An 18,191-nucleotide genomic window follows, 5' to 3' on the forward strand; every position below is an offset into this window, starting at 1 on the left:
GACACCAAGTACCTAGGTTGACCAGTTCGACATCATTCGCGATATCATGAAGGCTAAAGTAGTTAGGAAGAGGGAAAGGTCAAAGATCTATCTATACTCATCACATATCATCCAAATGTCCATCACTCCTCTGTATCCAGATATGGACCATTGATTGAGCAGCAGGCCCATTCGCTGCATATCTGACCCGACACTTGCAGCCAAGGTAGGCTCTGCAAAAAGGATAAAAGGATAAAGGGTCGTGAACAGCTCTATATCATGCCCGACTGCCAAGAACTCCAGCCTTGACGCTTCACTCAGGGGCCATGTCCCGCTCAGGGTGACCTGCCATGCTAATCACCTTAGTGTCAAGCCAGATTTGATGAAAGAGCTTCACACTTCAAATCTAAGAAGGTCAGAGCCACGAGGCGGGGAACTTAAACCTCGATACGGCTATTAATTCATCCACCTGGAGGCTCCCTGCCATCACCCAAAGACTCCCTATGCTACAGAGAGCATCCCGCTGGCCTTTGTCAAGAGGCCTGTAGCCCCAATGAGAGAAAATCGATGAGATGGACCCAAGATGTGAACAGTGGTGGATCACTGCTCAGTCTAACTTTCGCAAAAATAAAAAATGGGTATAGTTCCCCAACTAAAGGGTAGTGGGCCAAGCCCACAAAAGCTAGGCTTAAATGCCTAAATCAGACAGAGGGTATGAACCTATATATGAATATATATATATATATATATATATATATATATATATATATATATGTACATACACACATATATTGTCTGTTATTGCACGTTTGACTGTCTGCATCATCAACCAAAGAGTTTTAACAAAACAGAGGTTGATTTTTCCTTATTTTTTATTACAGTATGTTATTTTATTCTACTGTATTATTTAAATTAATTTTGATTTTAATATAGAAAGTTCTGAGATAGATAAGAAAACAAACTTGCACTTCCTTTGGTGACTAATAGGTATTTGATGAAGAGCTGTATTCCAAAAGGACTGGGAGTGGACTGACATTCCATACTTTGTGTGTTACTCAGTTACAGAGTTCAGATGGGCTTCGCATTTCGCATTCAGTGTATTCATGTGAGGACTATCAAAGTACTGTTCTTGATTCCAGAAGAGGAAACAGGCTTGTCTTACTGATGTAATTTGGTACTGGATATTGGTAAGGCTTACAAATTTATGAGACCATATCAGTGGTGAAGCCCATTGAAATGAATGGGTTTCTTGGCAAGATGTAAGCTCCTCCTGTATGTGAAGTTAAATACTACAGGCAGTACTGGACTGCCTTCAGTACCTAGTTATACATACAACTGCACTGAATGTTTTAGGAGTCTGGGTGTGTACCATGGTTGTATGTAGGGCAATCTGTCCCCCTGGCATGATGGTCAGATACATGCTTGCAATGACAGATCCAACCTACAGGTTTAGCTGGTCTGCACAACAACTTTAGCCAGACTCAGAGGCCTTGCCAAGTTCTTGGGCAGCTTCAACATTATGTTCGGTATAGATAATGTGATTTGTTAACATAGAATGTTAGGGAATCTTTTTATCTTGTCTGGTTGTAGTGGCGCTCCATTGAATTCACTGTCTTGGCATTTTGTGAGTTAATGAACTTGGTGGAACCTTTCCCAGATGGTGTCATCCAGGAAGTATGGGATGGAATTTATAGGTCAGCTTACAGAGAGTGGAGTGGCAGAGTCTTTTCACTCTCAATAAGCCACTGTTAAGGAATGTGGTCTAAAATTACTCGTAAATTGTGTTCGGAGTTGTAAAGGAAGAAGAAAATCTTTTAAGGTTTTATCAAGAAAGCTAACATTGACAGCCTTTGCCACAGAATACTTCTGCTCTGTGAGAAAAGCATATTTCTTGGTTTAGATTGACTGAACTACATTGGTGTCATTGCTGCCTGGTGGAGAGTTTGCCTTGGGATTACTAATATTTCTTGGTTTGTTTATTTTGCATTGTTTTATTGTTAGATTCTTTTGTGTTAATGTATAATATTGGATTGGGAGAGTAAGATGAAGCCATACTCAGCACTGTCAAGTCACATGGTCAGTACAATGGACTAAGCTGTAACTGGGTAAAAGTGTATTGTTAAATTGAATGTCTGATGAGAACAACAGAATAATAGGGGCAAATGGCTGTGAATGCAAGAAAAATGGTGTGCCTGTGCCTAAGTAGGATAACTGACTTAGTATCTCATTGCATATATACATAACCCTAATCGTGTAAGGGTAGAAACAGAGTAATCATTTTTTGTTTACATGTATCGCTAGGATATTATAGGTAATTGACTCAGTAGCTGATTATCTCAACATATAGTGATCATGTCTGTCTAAAGTTTACTTTTAAGTTGGCGACAAGCCACATCAGTTGAATTGTATACAGTGGATTTGTGAAAAATAAGAATCTGCCCTGCCTTGTACTGTAAGCTACCCAACTCTCTTAATGTATTGCTGTTGTGCTCCCTTAGGAGAAACAGATGTATAACACAACAGACTTTATTATGGAATGTCTGTAGTGTGCGTCACTTGTGCAGAGAAGAATGGAGGAAGATTGGGAAACTGTATTCTAGCTTAGCTGTTAAGACCCACATTACAAGCTGGTGATATGACTTATGGTAGATGTATTTGGAATGTTTACAGCAAAGCTTAAACAATGTTAACAGTTTGCTCCTATGTTTTCGACATGAATGGTTATGGGAAAAGTCAGGAGATTTTAGATACTCTGGTACTAACAAAAAGAGTACCATTTTAGGCATGTTAACTGTCAAAGATGATATGTAGTGCATACAATCAACCAGAGAGTAAACCAGCCAGCAATATGTAAAACTCCAAGTAAAACAAAACACAGTATTGCAGCAGGAAGCACGGCACACATAATGATATATTTGCTAGTTGGTGCACTGAACCAGGAAGCATGATCCTGTCCCTTTTCCTTGGCATAAGCCAGTTCAGTCAAGGCAAGCCGATCACCTTAGGTCCCCTTAAAGTGCATTGTGGATGTAATATATCCAGGATAAGGCCATGTAGATCACAAGATCATCCATTGTCTTTTTAATTTTGTGCAAACCCTGGTCATTTAGTTGATTATACAGAACATGAGGTGTGAAATAGAGGGTGAGAGCCTCAGAATAAGGTTGCTGAAAACCAATATAAGGTAAGGTAAGGTTTGGCTTGTGCATTAAATCTCCTACCATTAAAGTAGATTGATAGTTTTGTAGGTAGCACTAAGGACTACCTGACCTGTTAATATCTTATTAGGTTGTGCTGGAAATGTGGTATCTTAAGCTACACAATCATTTTCTGTTTATACTGATTGGTTGTATCTGATTTTATTCAACAGCATACTCTGATATCATTTTATTGACCTATACAACCGATTAGTACTGTTGTTAATGGAAACGTTCTGGCCCTGGGTTTTTCATTTTAGGACTTATTTACAGGCTTAGAGTTTTTGTATAAGATAATTGCACATTATAAAGAGTGAATAACCAGGTTTGTGATACAGTTAAGAATATTCTGCTTAAATCTCTTAAGTAGAGATGTGAACAAGGTAGTAGTGAAAAATATTTTTCCTTTTTACAGGTTGCTGATTTCCATGGCCGGCATTTTGTTCTAGAAACAGCAATAACTGGTGATTTTGCTCTGGTTAAGGCATGGAAGGCAGATCGTGCTGGAAATATTGTGTTCAGGTGATGATTGCATGAAATTTGTATTAATAAAGGTGTGAACTGGTACAATATTTACTTTGCTCATATTCCAGTTTAGCTCCATATGTTTCTGATAAAGGGAGTGTAACAGTTTCATCAAAAAAAAAAAATAATCATACTTTTGTAGCTGTATTGTCCATCACTTTCCTAAGCACTGTATTTATTACAGTACGTTACACATATACTTTATAAAGAAACATATTTAAGCATTTTCTAAATGTAGCTCCCTTAGAGCAAACGTTAGTAAAAATGTGTCATTTCCACGGAGCAATTGATGTTACTGCAAAAGGTAAATGGTACATGTAAAACATATTTATTTTATTTATTTAGAATTGTTTACTGAGAATATCTGAATGGTCATACATTAACCCATTTTCTGTGGTGGTCTGAGAAGTACAACTCTTATAAAACAATACCACCAAAAACAGTAAAAAAAAAATAGCGGTATTAAATTACAAAATAAAAATATGCAGTTAAGTATTATATGTGTTACACATGTACATATAAACATACACAAATATATATATATATATATATATATATATATATATATATATATATATATATATACATATGTATGTATGTATGAGTCTGTGTCATTTGACTGAAAATTCATTTGATAGAAAATCTTTTCCATAACAAATATAGTTTAAAAATTGTCTTTCATAACAACCTTACTTATATGCTGACTGCATGGTTGCACAACCACTGAGAAAAGAAAAGAAACAGCATAAGTTCATAGATAACATTTTAAGATTAGTCAGTTTCCATCAAGGTAAACACCATAACCATTATGCCAGTTCCTCCTGCCCAAAGTGAGAATCAAACCCTGTACTTTGTAAGGTAATCACCTTAGCCATTTTGCCAAACCCAACTCACTGAATTGGTGCTGGGTAGTAAACATATGATACTGACAAATGCAATCCATCATACTCTGCTAGATTCACTTCCCTAATTACTCCTATGATAAGAAATGACAACTATCACATACTTTCTGTAGACCTCTACACTTTTCTATCAAATTGGTTTTCAGTCAAATGAGTCTTCCTTTAACTGTGTTCTGTTTGGGATTCAGTCAAATGACATAGACTCACATTTATATTGATAAATAATAGGGTCTGTTACTTGTGATTGAATGGGCACAATGTCGATGCTGTTTGTTCGACACCATTTGGTTATTAGAAACTGGTGGTTGACATATGCAAGAGACTGACAACTCCCAGGTAGGGGCATCTTCCCTTTCATCAGGGATTGTGCAGTTTTGGTGTTAGTATATATATAATAACAGGGGATGTGGGCATGGCTGAATTATGAGCTTTAGAGGCCCTAAGCACTTAAAAGATTTTGGTGTCTCCATATGTATCTAATTCAAAATATAAATAATAAACCATAAAATAAAATTTTATTTTTCAAAATGTAACCAAACTTATGGTAAGATGGAAAATAATGTTTATTTTTGTAAACTTCCACTTTATTTATTTTTAAAAAGTTTCTCCTACTTTTTCTAATTACAAAGTCTTTGATCAGATCCTCAAAACTAATCTTAAGCAGCACATCTGCTTCTATACTTAGTAGAGATAAGGCATCCTGCCTGCCTTGTTGCATAGTTGTTCTGCTGGGATTTTTACTATACTTCAGCTAAGAAAATGAATGCTCAGCTGAGCAATTTGTGACCATTAATGTTAAAAATATATGAAAACAAATGTCTACCTTTGGAAAGGAACACTCAGTGCTGGCTTCTACAATTATTTTATAAAGTTCAGCATGACTGAATCTTGTTTTTACATTTTTTGTTGCACTGAACGTACGACGCACATATGAGAAAAACTGCTGAAGCTCAGCTGAGAAATTAGCAGTCAAGTCTTCTGAGTAAGCATCAATCAGCATTTGACAACCCTGAGAAGGCCTTTTAATTTCAATAGATGATGAAGTGACATTAGGTGACACGTGACTTAGAACAGAAAATTTCTCTGCTATTTCTTCGTATAGCTCTCCTCTTCTTCTTCTCATCTCAGTTTCATGTCTGCCAACCATTTTGTAAAAACTGGTGATATGAATCTTATCTCTAGGATTCAGATAACACTTCTGGTGCATCTCCATCATTGGGTACCTTCTTTCTGATGCATTTGCGAGTTTGAGCTGCTTTGTAAACAATATCTAGCACTTGCATATTATTTGCAATAGTATTTGCTTCTCTTCTATTGTCTCCCTTTTGTGACTGATCTAATTTTGAGGAAAGATTTCAAAATTGCTGCTGTTACCATAGCATGTGCCTCCCATCTGGTATCAGAGAGGGATTTTAAGACACTTTCATTTCCAATACACCTTTAAGAATTTTCCACTGGCTGGTTGAGGCTGAAAAAAGGTAGAGAACATTTGCACTGTAGAGAAGAAATTAACCACCTGTTGACAGCTATCAGCAGCACTTCAGCCATATATAGCAAACTTGTTTGTTTCAAAAATTTTTTGCTGCATCCCCTTATAATGCCCAGATATGTCAGCAACATTGTCATAAGATTGGCCTCTACATTTTGAAAAGTTTAGCTTACAAACTTCACTTAAGTACTATAACACCTGATTTGCCATTTCCTCACTGGTATGGTTTTTCATTTGCATAAAGTTTAAAAAGCGTTCAGTAGGCTGTCCATCTTTAATTACCTAAGTACTACACTTAACTGATTTGATATGTGATAGATTTGGCGTTGAATCAACTGACAAACTAAAATAACCAGAAGATTTTACTTTGTCAACAATGAGCGTGTGGATGTTTTGAGCCATTAATTCCTCACAGGGGGTTTTGGACAGGTAAGAAAGATTTCCTTTGCCAGAATTTCCATATTTTGAAACATGACCTGCTAAAAATGGATCAAACTGGATAATGAGCTCAAGCATCCCGAAAAATTTCCCATTCTGCAGTTATCCAAATCCTGCTTCTGTTCCTTGAAAAGCCAAGTCATGTTCAGCTAATGTATGAATAACAGTTATGACATGCCTCAAGATATGTTCCCAGTAATCACACTCTTGCTGAATTTGTTTTTCCAACTGTTGCCCCAACCCGGCACCTTGTCTGTGAATGCGAGTTAAGTATGTTAGCATAGCGTCTTAGTAAGTAGTGCTTTTTTTCATGAAGATCAATTACAATTGTATTTCGCCAGTCACTGAACACTTTTGTTGTAACAAAATGTGAGAAATTTTTAGGAGCAAGCAGTTTACAAACAAAACAGTAAACTGAGTAAAAATAGGTGCACAAAGTCCTCTCTAAGCACAAAACTGTCAGTGGAAATATAAGTTGAACAGTACAAACAGTACACAGGTTAGCACTTTCAGGGATCTACCCCTTCATCAGACAACAATACTTGAAACAGTCACATGATGATACAAGCAATTACCCTAATCACTGTTAATTAAAAAGAAACACAGTTGCCAATGCAGAATAAAAATATAAATAAATAATACAATAAGAATATCATACACATTCCTTGTCCAAATTCTGTTAAAACATGCATAGAAAAACATACAAAAAGCATGTAAGATATATCTATGAAAAATGTGTAAAATACATCTGATATGTATATGTACTAATGCATATGTTGCTGAGTATATAGGCATAATATAAATTATGAAAATATATAATTGATGTTAAAATATACATATATATTTGCATACACATAAAAACAGCATAACATGCATAACTATAAAAATATATAAAAAAAATATGTGCTGGACGTGCCATTCAAAAAACTCAATGTCCAGCACATATTTTTTTATATATATTTTTTATATTTTAGTTATTATATGTTTTTATATATATATATGTATATTTTAACATCAATTTATATATTTTTCATAATTTATATTATGCCTATTACACATTTGTCTGATGAAGGGTAAAGCAGTAAACTGAACCTGTTGATGTTGAGTACAATAACTACTCTCTCTTGTATTTCTCACCATTGGCTTTTGTCCCAACAAATAGTTTTTGTGCAGTATCTTGCAGGTTTGCCACTACTGAAATGCCATTAAGACTTAGCAAATGGCTCATTGTGGTGTTGACAGTCACTGGGTCCACAAGCAATCCAAAAGGCCACATCATTATTTGTACAGAAATCAAGCCACAAACTTGGATTTTTTGCTATATTTATTTCATCCTTTGCAGACTGAATAATTTCACCACCACCACCATGGTCCACTAAACTTTCATTTTCAGCAATTATTTCAATCCTAGAATGTCTTGTAAAGCAACATTTGCAGTAGAGGTATCAAGAGAATTTACAGGAAAAGTGAGATCAGTAGTGAGATGTATAGTAAATGAACCTGCTTGTGACACCATGGTGATTCCAACGTCATATTTTGATTCTGATGTGATCAAAGTGGTATTTCTGTCCACTTCTGATGACAGATTGGTTTTGATCTGGAGTTGGTATATCATGTTGTGGAACTTATGGGAAGAAATCAGTCACCTTTGCAGTCTTGGGCCCTAAATCCAAAGTCTTTTCTTGTTTCTTTTTTGATAGTTTTTGCTTCTGCGCACCACTTAACTGAAAATGTTTCATCTTAGTTCTTGGGGTCTGTAAAATACAGAAATAAAAAATAATATTTTGTTTGTATATTATATGGCAACCAACACAGTTACACATATCACAAGTGGAACCATGCAAACAAATTAATTACTATGTTACAGCTGAATCTTGTGTTTTCATACTTTAATTAATATAGATGGATTTTGTCTCAGATATTGTTAACTGAAAAGTGGAGTTGCTGGGAGAACGATATAAATTAGTTGCATCAGTAGAACTGAACCCACGTAGTAGCATGTGGATGCAGGCCATCTTGTGTCATGTGATGAAATAAACTTAGTCACTACCACCACATAAGAAAAAAGCACTCATGCTGTCCTCACCAGCATTACCATGGCACCACATACAAAAAATGCACATGGAGACATCACTAGTGACATGGAAATAGATGTAATGGAATACAAACTCTGTTATCACCACCAGTGCACTTCCATGTGATAAAAATCAGAAAATGCATGCATAGTTGAAAGCAGCACTATGTAGCGTTTGACCATTTTCATGAGTTTCACATTTCATAAGTACTGCCAGTCCACAAAATTATGAAATATTAATTACATTAGTTATTGTTAGTGTCATGAAAATGAAAAGGAGAAATAAAAAACAAAGGGAACCAGCTTACTTACAAAGTTACAATGTTAGCACTGTGTTATTGGCATGTCTAATGCTGAGTGAGCTACTGTGCACTACTGCACCAGCACATGCATGTACAGTAATAAGCGAAATTTTAATGCCATGTGTAAATTCAAAACACATGGCATTAAACATATGCATTTTGCTTTCGTATAAATTTATCATACCAAATTATATTTCTTTCAAATTATCATACAAAATCTGTACACTAATGGTATGCTATGTATTATCTTATATTATCATACATCTGGCAAGTCTGTGCTGCCTCATTCTCAGTGGATGACTGAATGGGGCAACCGACATGACAAAACAAGAATGATTGTGAGCCTCGGTGGCCTGTGTGGCAGTTACCATATTCTAATGTTGTTTATTTCCAAGATTAATATATATATATATATATATATATATATATATATATCATTAATATCTATTATTATTATTATTTATTATTTTTGTTATTTTGTGTGCGTGCATATTTAATTTTTTCATTGTTGTGGGAGTCCCTTTTTGTGGAACCTGGTTCAGCTGTACTATTTGCAGTTTTGCACCTTGTGATAAATCAGCAATGGAAAACGTTTATAGTACCCTCCTTCCCTTGATGCCCAAAAGCACTTGCTTATTTTACTTAATGGTTAATCCAGCCCTGGGCATGGGGGTGCACTTGATGTTAGTTTAGCCCACTCTTGAGTAATCCTGAGAACATGCACACAGTGGCTGACTTTTTGAGTTTTGACATTTCTGGATCAATAGTCTAAAGATTAATAATGTGCCTCTTTGATAGAAAATAATAGATCCGTGTGTGTGTGTGTGTGTGTGTGTGTGTGTGTGTGTGTGTGTGTAGGTTACAGGTGACTTACTGCAAATACATTTCTTTAAACTCTTTTTTTTAAGTTTTTATTGGATTTTCAATTTGTAAAATAATCACAACAGTATTTACAGTCAGAGATTTGTGAACATAATAAATGAAAAAATTTCAACTAAACCTCACACATAAAAGAAAAAACTATTTACAGGAGTGTATTAAAACTATTTACAGGAGTGTCCATTAACCATTAAATCATTCAGGTTACTATATGTTACATTAAATCTAAACTACAGCTATTTTTGCTCGTCAGGCAGATCTCTATGTTTTGCCCATGCATTGTAAGAAGAGGTAATCCTGGTTGATCTTAGGTTCATAGGTTCATACTAGGCTATCTGCCCTAGGGCATTTATAAGCTTAGCCAGAGTGTGTTTGGCTTTCGCCACCCATTTTAAATGAATTTTGCTATGCCCTTTTTCGAGGTTAGTATACTTGAAGAGAGTCAATGAGGGACTCTGCCTAACATGGACTGGGATTTTATTCCAGAGTGAAGGGAGCCTCTGGGTTATGAATCTGTCCCTCCAGCATGTCCTATTTATTTCAGTGCTGAGGTTCAAGTCTCTGAAATTTGGATTTTCTGAGGTGCAGCATGTCCATTAATTCCAGGTTGGGCACAGATCGCCTCTGAGCAGGCGGTATGCCACTCAGCATACGGCATCTGTTTGAGCCCTTTGATCCTCTTGGTGAAGTACTTTTGAGGTCTTTCCAGCTGCTGCAGGTGTCTGGTAAGGTACATCCCAACATTGTACTCAATTATGGGCCTGATGAGAGATGAGTAAATGACCTCCCTGATCTAGATGTGATTAGGTGGGCTATATAAAATGTTTTTCTAGCCACTGGTTGTCAAATGAGAGATTGCTATCAGTCCCTAATTACTTCTAGATTACCACCTATGTGGTAATTTGTGACTATACATTTTGGCATTTACACCAGTTGTCTGTTTCTCACTGTAGATGGTTTAGACCACAAAATGTGATATTTCATTTTTAACACACATTGCAGCCAAAAATCATGTGCTGCAAATCCAATTTAAGTTCTCGACTCCCGAACAAAGTTTCCTGCTTTCAAGCAGGTTCCTGTCTTTCAGTACTTTCTGCTATTCACGGTTTACTCAGAGTTCAGAGTACAAAGTTCATCTCAAATTCTAACATAATTAATACTTAAAGCAATTTAAACAGTTTTCTCAGTTCCCAAATTGATTTTACTGGCTGGAATTATACCAGCCCATGATAAGATGGTCCTTGCTGCCAACATGAGCTAAGTCATGATGATAAATTCCCTGATGGTTTTCCCTATGTAAAAGGCCGGGCATGAGCTGCAAGTAGCAGCATATACTACAAACATCGAGTGACAATCAAAGTGATCTTTAAAAGTTATAGTGAGGTTGCAATGCTTGAAGGTGAAGTTCGTGCCCGTCCATAAGTGTGGACAGACTATGCATTGATCACAAGTGAACATGCCTCTAGGTACTGACTCTGAATTAGGTTGGAAGTAAAAATACGGTTTATCTTTTTCAAAAGACATCTTGAGTGTCAGGGTTCTTTTGTATGTGAACGCTGGTTGGTGTCCCAAAACTGATCTTAAGTCTTTGTTTGCTTCTATAATGTTCCAGTTTTTTTGTATGACTGTCCTGATGGTCTGCATATCCCTGCTAATCGGCAGGGGATAACTACAATTCCTGTCCATGGAATCTGTAGTAATGTTATTGTTCTTGGGAGTAAAACCATGTTTCAAAATTGGTTTGTGCCTAATATGTCTCTGTTCTGCAACTTCGTAGAGATAAACTCTGAAACACCACCTGGACTAAACGAAAACCTAAATGTGAAATGTGCACTGCGCTGGTCTAATTAGAATTCTCAGGTTTAGACTTCTCATGGCAGAATTTTGGACATAGCATCCTACAAAGAGAGTGCCACATTATACTGGTAGAGTTTTTAAGAATATTTTACTTAAAAGCACAGAGGTCGTGTATACATATTATTGGTCCACTACAGCATAATCTTTTAATCTTTTTGTTATTGGTCTACATTTCTTAAGATGTTATTTATTTATTTTTTTTTAACTGTTTTCATAGCAGATAGGTACCTCTTGGTGTTAGTATATATAATAACAGGGGATGTGGGCAGGGCTGAATTATGAGCTTTAGAGGCCCTAAGCACTTAAAATATTTTGGTGCCTCCATATGTATCTAATTCAAAGTATAAATAATAAACCATAAAATAAAATTGTATTTTTCGAAATGTAACCAAACTTATGGTAAGATGGAAAATAATGTTTATTTTTGTAAACTTCCACTCTATTTATTTCTGAAAAGTTTCTCTTACTTTTTCTAATTGCAAAGTCTTTGATCAGATCCTCAAAACTAATCTTAAGCAGCACATCTGCTTCTATACTTAGTAGAGATAAGGCATCCTGCCTGCCTTGTTGCATAGTTGCTCTGTTGGGATTTTTAATATACTTCAGCTAAGAAAATGAATGCTCAGCTGAGCAATTTATCATCCATTAATGTTAAAAATATATGAAAACAAATGTCTACCTTTGGAAAGGAGCACTCAGTGCTGGCTTCTACAATTATTTTATAAAGTTCAGCATGACTGAATCTTGTTTTTACAGTTTTTGTTGCACTGAACTTACGACGCACATATGAGAAAAACTGCTGAAGCTCAGCTGAAAAATTAGCAGTCAAGTCTTCTGAGTAAGCATCAATCAACTTTTGACAACCATGAGAAGGCCTTTTAATTTCAATAGATGATAAAATGACATTAGGTGACACGTGACTTAGAACATCAATTTTCTCTGCTATTTCTTCGTACAGCTCTCCTCTTCTTCTTCTCATCTCAGTTTCATGTCTGTCAACCATTGTGTAAAACCTGGTGAAATGAAACTTATCTCTAGGATTCAGATAATACTTCTGGTGCATCTCCGTCATTGGGTACCTTCTTTCTGATGCATTTGCGAGTTTAAGCTGCTTTGTAAGCAATATCTAGCACTTGCATATTATTTGCAATAGTATTTGTTTCTCTTCTATTGTCCCTCTTTTGTGACTGATCTAATTTTAAGGAAAGATTTCAAAATTGCTGCTGTTACCATAGCATGTGCCTCCCATCTGGTATCAGAGAGGGATTTTAAGACACTTTCATTTCCAATACACCTCTAAGAATTTTCCACTGGCTGGTTGAGGCGGAAAAAAGGTAGAGAGCATCTGCACTGTAGAGAAGAAATTAACCACCTATTGACAGCCATCAGCAGCACTTCAGCCTACCAGATTTAACGAATGGGCTGCACAGGGCACATATATAGCAAACTTGTTTGTTTCAAAAATTTTTTGCTGCATCCCCTTATAATGCCCAGATATGTCAGCAACATTGTCGTAAGACTGGCCTCTACATTTTGAAAAGTTGAGCTTACAAACTTCACTTAAGTACTATAACACCTGATTTGCCATTTCCTCACTGGTGTGGTTTTTCATTTGCAGAAAGATTAAAAAGCGTTCAGTAGGCTGTCCATCTTTAATTACCTAAGTACTACACTTAACTGATTTGATATGTGATAGATTTGGCGTTGAATCAACTGACAAACTAAAATAACCAGAAGATTTTACTTTGTCAACAATGAGCGTGTGGATGTTTTGAGCCATTAATTCCTCACAGGTGGTTTTGGAGAGGTAAGAAAGATTTCCTTTGCCAGAATTTCCATATTTTGAAACATGACCTGCTAAAAATGTATCAAACTGGATAATGAGCTCAAGCATCCTGAAAAATTTCCCATTCTGCAGTTATCCAAATCCTGCTTCTGTTCCTTGAAAAGCCAAGCCATGTTCAGCTAATGTATGAATAACAATTATGACATGCCTCAAGATATGTTCCCAGTAATCACACTCTTCCTGAATTTGTTTTTCCAACTGTTGCCCCAACCCAGCACCTTGTCTGTGAATGCGAGTTAAGCATGTTAGCATAGCGTCTCAGTAAGTAGTGCTTTTTTCATGATGATCAATTACAATTGTATTTCGCCAGTCACTGAACACTTTTGTTATAACAAAATGTGAGAAATTTTTAGGAGCAAACAGTTTACAAACAAAACAGTAAACTGAGTAAAAATAGGTGCACAAAGTCCTCTCTAAGCACAAAACTGTCAGTGGAAAATAAGGAACTACAAACGTAAAAAGCACCGACAGTACCACAGCTAGGAGATTTATTTAAGTTGAACAGTACAAACAGTTCACAGGTTAGCACTTTCAGGGATCTACCCCTTCATCAGACAACTGTTAAAATTCCACACTTCCTTAAATACTTGAAACAGTCACATGATGATACAAGCAATTACCCTAATCACTGTTAATTAAAAAGAAACACAGTTGCCAATGCAGAATAAAGATATAAAAATAAATAATACAATAAGAATATCATATATCACACATTCCTTGTCCAAACTAATAATTCTGTTAAAACATGCATAGAAAAAACATACAAAAAGCATGTAAAATATATCTATGAAAAAATGTGTAAAAAATACATCTGACTTGATACCAATGTGTATATGTACTAATGCATATGCCTTGCTGAGAGTATATAGGCATAATATAAATTATGAAAAATATATAAATTGATGTTAAAATATACATATATATTTGCATACACATAAAAACAGCATGTAAACATGCATAACTATAAAAATATAAAAAATATATAAAAAAAAATATGTGCTGGACATGCCATTCAAAAAACTCAATGTTTTTTGAATGGCATGTCCAACACATTTTTTTTATATATATTTTTTATATTTTTATAGTTATGCATATTTATATGCTGTTTTTATGTGTATGTAAATATATATGTATATTTTAACATCAATTTATATATTTTTCATAATTTATATTATGCCTATATACTCTCAGCAAGGCATATGCATTAGTACATATACGCATTGGTATCAAGTCAGATGTATTTTTTACACATTTTTTCATCAATATATTTTACATGCTTTTTGTGAACATAATAAATGAAAAAAATTCAACTAAACCTCACACATAAAAGAAAAAACTATTTACAGGAGTGTCCATTAATCATTAAGTCATTCAGGTTACTATATGTTACATTAAATCTAAACTACAGCTATTTTTGCTTGTCAAGCAGATCTCTATGTTTTGCCCATGCATTGTAAGAAGAGGTAATCCTGGTTGATCTTGACATAATTGTAACGATTTCCAGGTGACAGATGTCAGATGCAATATTTATAAGTTCTTTGAAGGAGGGTGTAGATTCATTCTTCCAGTTCTGAGTTATAACCTTTCTCACTGTAGATGGTTTAGACCACAAAATGTGATATTTCATTTTTTTAACACGTATAAGAATAGAAGTGTTAAAAAGATTAGCGATTTGGATAAAGCAAATTTATCTCAGAAAAGCCTGTTAAAAGAGATTGTTATTCCAGTAAGGTGTTAAGACATTGCAGCCAAAAATCATGTGCTGCAAATCCACTTTAAGTTCTTGACTCCCTGAACAAAGGAATGCATAAGCTTATATACTGGTGATACTGCTGACAGTACAAAAATATAAACTAGACCAATTAAATTAGTAGGAAAGACATTTAACCAATCAATGGTTTACCTGTAGGTTTAAAGCAGTTCACATTACTACATCTATAGGCAGAGAAAGAAAATTTGATACACTTCCATATAAGGCACATTTCCTGCTCTCAAGCAGGCTCCTGTCTTTCAGTACTTTCCACCATTCACGGTTTACTCAGAGTTCAGAGTACAAAGTTCATCTCAATACATACAGATTGTCACGTACTCAATTTTCTTAAGCACATACTTTGGCCATTCATATTCTACAATCCCCCATTTGATGCTGTGTAAGCATCACCATTTACTGCATTATATATTTGCCCTAATTCTAACATAACCATGTGGCTGGTTCCTTCAACATTGTCACATATTTTTATTTCATCATCCATATTCATAACTGCAGGCATATAAAACTTTGGCATCTTTTTAGTGGTCTTTAAAGACATTAATTTCAAAATCAATGCTTTGATTAAAAACACAACAAGAAAAGGAATAAGAGCTAATACTGCAATTAATAAAATTAACTTCAATAGTCCACCTCCCCAACCTGAGAACAGGTTGGTTAACCATGCCCACGTTGAGTTATTGGCCTCCTTGGTCTTAGAGAGTTCGGAGACTCTCTGAATAAGTTCAAGATGACTTTCAATTCCATGCTGATTGTCAGGAATAAACGTACAACACTCCTCCTGGATTAAAGCACAAGTTCCGCCTTTCACCGCTAGGGTGAAATCGAGAGCCATACGGTTTTGGAGAACTACAGGTCTCATGTTAGTCAGTTCATCAGTCACTAGTTCTAAAGCAGAAAATGTGGCATTGCTTAATACTTCAAGCAATTTAGACAGTTTTCTCAGTTCCCACATTGATTTTACTGCTCTGTATGCTGGAATTATACCAGCCCATGATATGATGTCATTACCCAAGTCCATATGCGATGGTCCTTTGCTGCCAACATGAGCTAAGTCATGATGATAAATTCATGAAGCATCAATTTGGCCTACCGAATTGGCAGGCTTTTTGACCTCTCGAACATTCCGAATTTTTCCTTGAGGTAAAGCAGATGTATGTCGGATGGCTGAGACTAAATAACCTAAGAAACAGCTACCAGACCAGTTTCCTGGTAGCCATTTATAAGCTCTTCTACCACACACAAAGTAGCAATTTTCCAACTTAGTGGTGATATTACTATTTATATAACCTTGTTCAGAATGAAACACCTTCTTATCGATCAATCCCAGCTGTTGGTATAGCACGGAATTATTTCTTACCTCTTCGTATGTTTTATGCAGCAGTTCACAAAATGAATTGTAGGTTGTGTTACAGTAGTAGGAGTTATTATTACACCTGTAGGGAGCTGTCACATTACAAAAACACCATCCTACCTTGACTTTACCAAATTTCTGAAAACACACAGTTCCATTTCAACGGTTAAACAGATGTAATGCTATCCTGTCTTTTGAAGTGACATTTGAAGTGTCATAGATCAGATTCATCCAGGTTTCATTAGCCTCTAAAGGGACTGTACTTAGCATCAATCCCCCATGAACAGTAGGTAAAGTAGTACAGATCCAACAGTCAGAGACATTGAGGGATGATGTACAGGCAAATTTAATAGCTTGATAGGTGTTGAAAGATGGATGCCAAATAGCTCACTTGGTGTGATGTGTCGAGAGAGCAGGAAATAAAAATGGCCACATTAAAAATAACAGTACAACAAGAATGATTATCAAAATGGCTGTCCAATATTTATGAGGAAATGGTTGTTGAGTCTGCGTAGTGTCAGTAGTTTGGAGTTTTCCAAAAGGGTAAATGTTAGGCATCATCAGATATTGGAACAGTTCTACTTCGAGTACGAGTAGCAATGGGAAGAGAATCTGGAGTCAAAAAAGGGTAAAGGTTGTTGATCTTCAGACGGCACAACTTTTTTGATGTGTGAAATGTGGATCCAGGTTGGAGATATTTGCAGTTGCACAGCAGATGATGTTGTTAGAAGGACCAGGAATGGCCCCTTCCAGTGCAGCTGTAGTGCTGTTTTTCTAGAGAAGGACTTGGCATAAACCCAATCCCCTGGTTGTAGGGTGGATGACAGAAAAGGATCTGGAAGATGTTGAGTGGCTGCTACTTGTCGGTGGTGAAACTGTAGGAAAGAAACAAGAGATTTGCAGAACAAAAGAATATCATTATCAAATACATCATATTCAGAAAAGGGTGGTGGTGGTGTCATGGGCATACGCAAAGGGCGACCCATGAGAATTTCATGTGGAGAAAGACCCTTAGTAGGATGCAGTTGTGACCGCATAGAAAGTAAGGCTAGTGGTAAGGCCTGCACCCAAGTTAGGCCTGTTTCTGAAGTGACTTTAGCAAGTCTGGTTTTCAAGGTCTGGTTTATGCGTTCAATAATACTTGATGCCTGTGGTTTATACGGACAATGAAATTTCAAAGTAATTCCTAGCATTGTACACAATGATTCAACTACCTTAGCAGTAAAATGCGTTCCACGGTCAGAGTATATTTGACAAGGAACACCAAAACGAGGTATCAATTCATAACACAATTTTTTTGCAACTGAAATAGCATCATTTTTAGCACACGGTTAGGCTTCTAACCACCCTGAAAAAATATCAACAATAGTCAAAACATATTTAAAACGAGTACAAGGTGGGAGTTCAATAAAGTCCCACTGTAAAGCACAAAATGGTCCAATTAGTTTTGGCACTGCTTGAGCGGGAGGCAGAGTGCCCTTTGCAATGTTATGCTGTAAACAAATGAAGCACGTGCTCAAAAAATGTTGCACAGAAGCAGAAAGTCCTGGGGCAAACCAATCCTTCTGGATTTGTTTGATT

General features: G+C 36.0%; 1 protein-coding gene across 1 annotated transcript in view; it reads left to right on the forward strand.

Moving 5' to 3' along the window:
• The window catches only part of OXCT1 (3-oxoacid CoA-transferase 1), a 1,765,637-nt gene that overhangs the window by 603,659 nt on the left and 1,143,787 nt on the right, over nt 1-18,191 (forward strand). The window contains exon 6 of the mRNA XM_044069775.1: nt 3,592-3,698. Within this exon, the coding sequence (XP_043925710.1) occupies nt 3,592-3,698 (107 nt within the window). The remainder of the gene's footprint in view (nt 1-3,591; nt 3,699-18,191) is intronic.

Source organism: Protopterus annectens, chromosome 1.part0 (genome assembly GCF_019279795.1).
Source record: "Protopterus annectens isolate FY-2018-M chromosome 1.part0, PAN1.0, whole genome shotgun sequence".
Taxonomy (NCBI): domain Eukaryota; kingdom Metazoa; phylum Chordata; order Ceratodontiformes; family Protopteridae; genus Protopterus; species Protopterus annectens.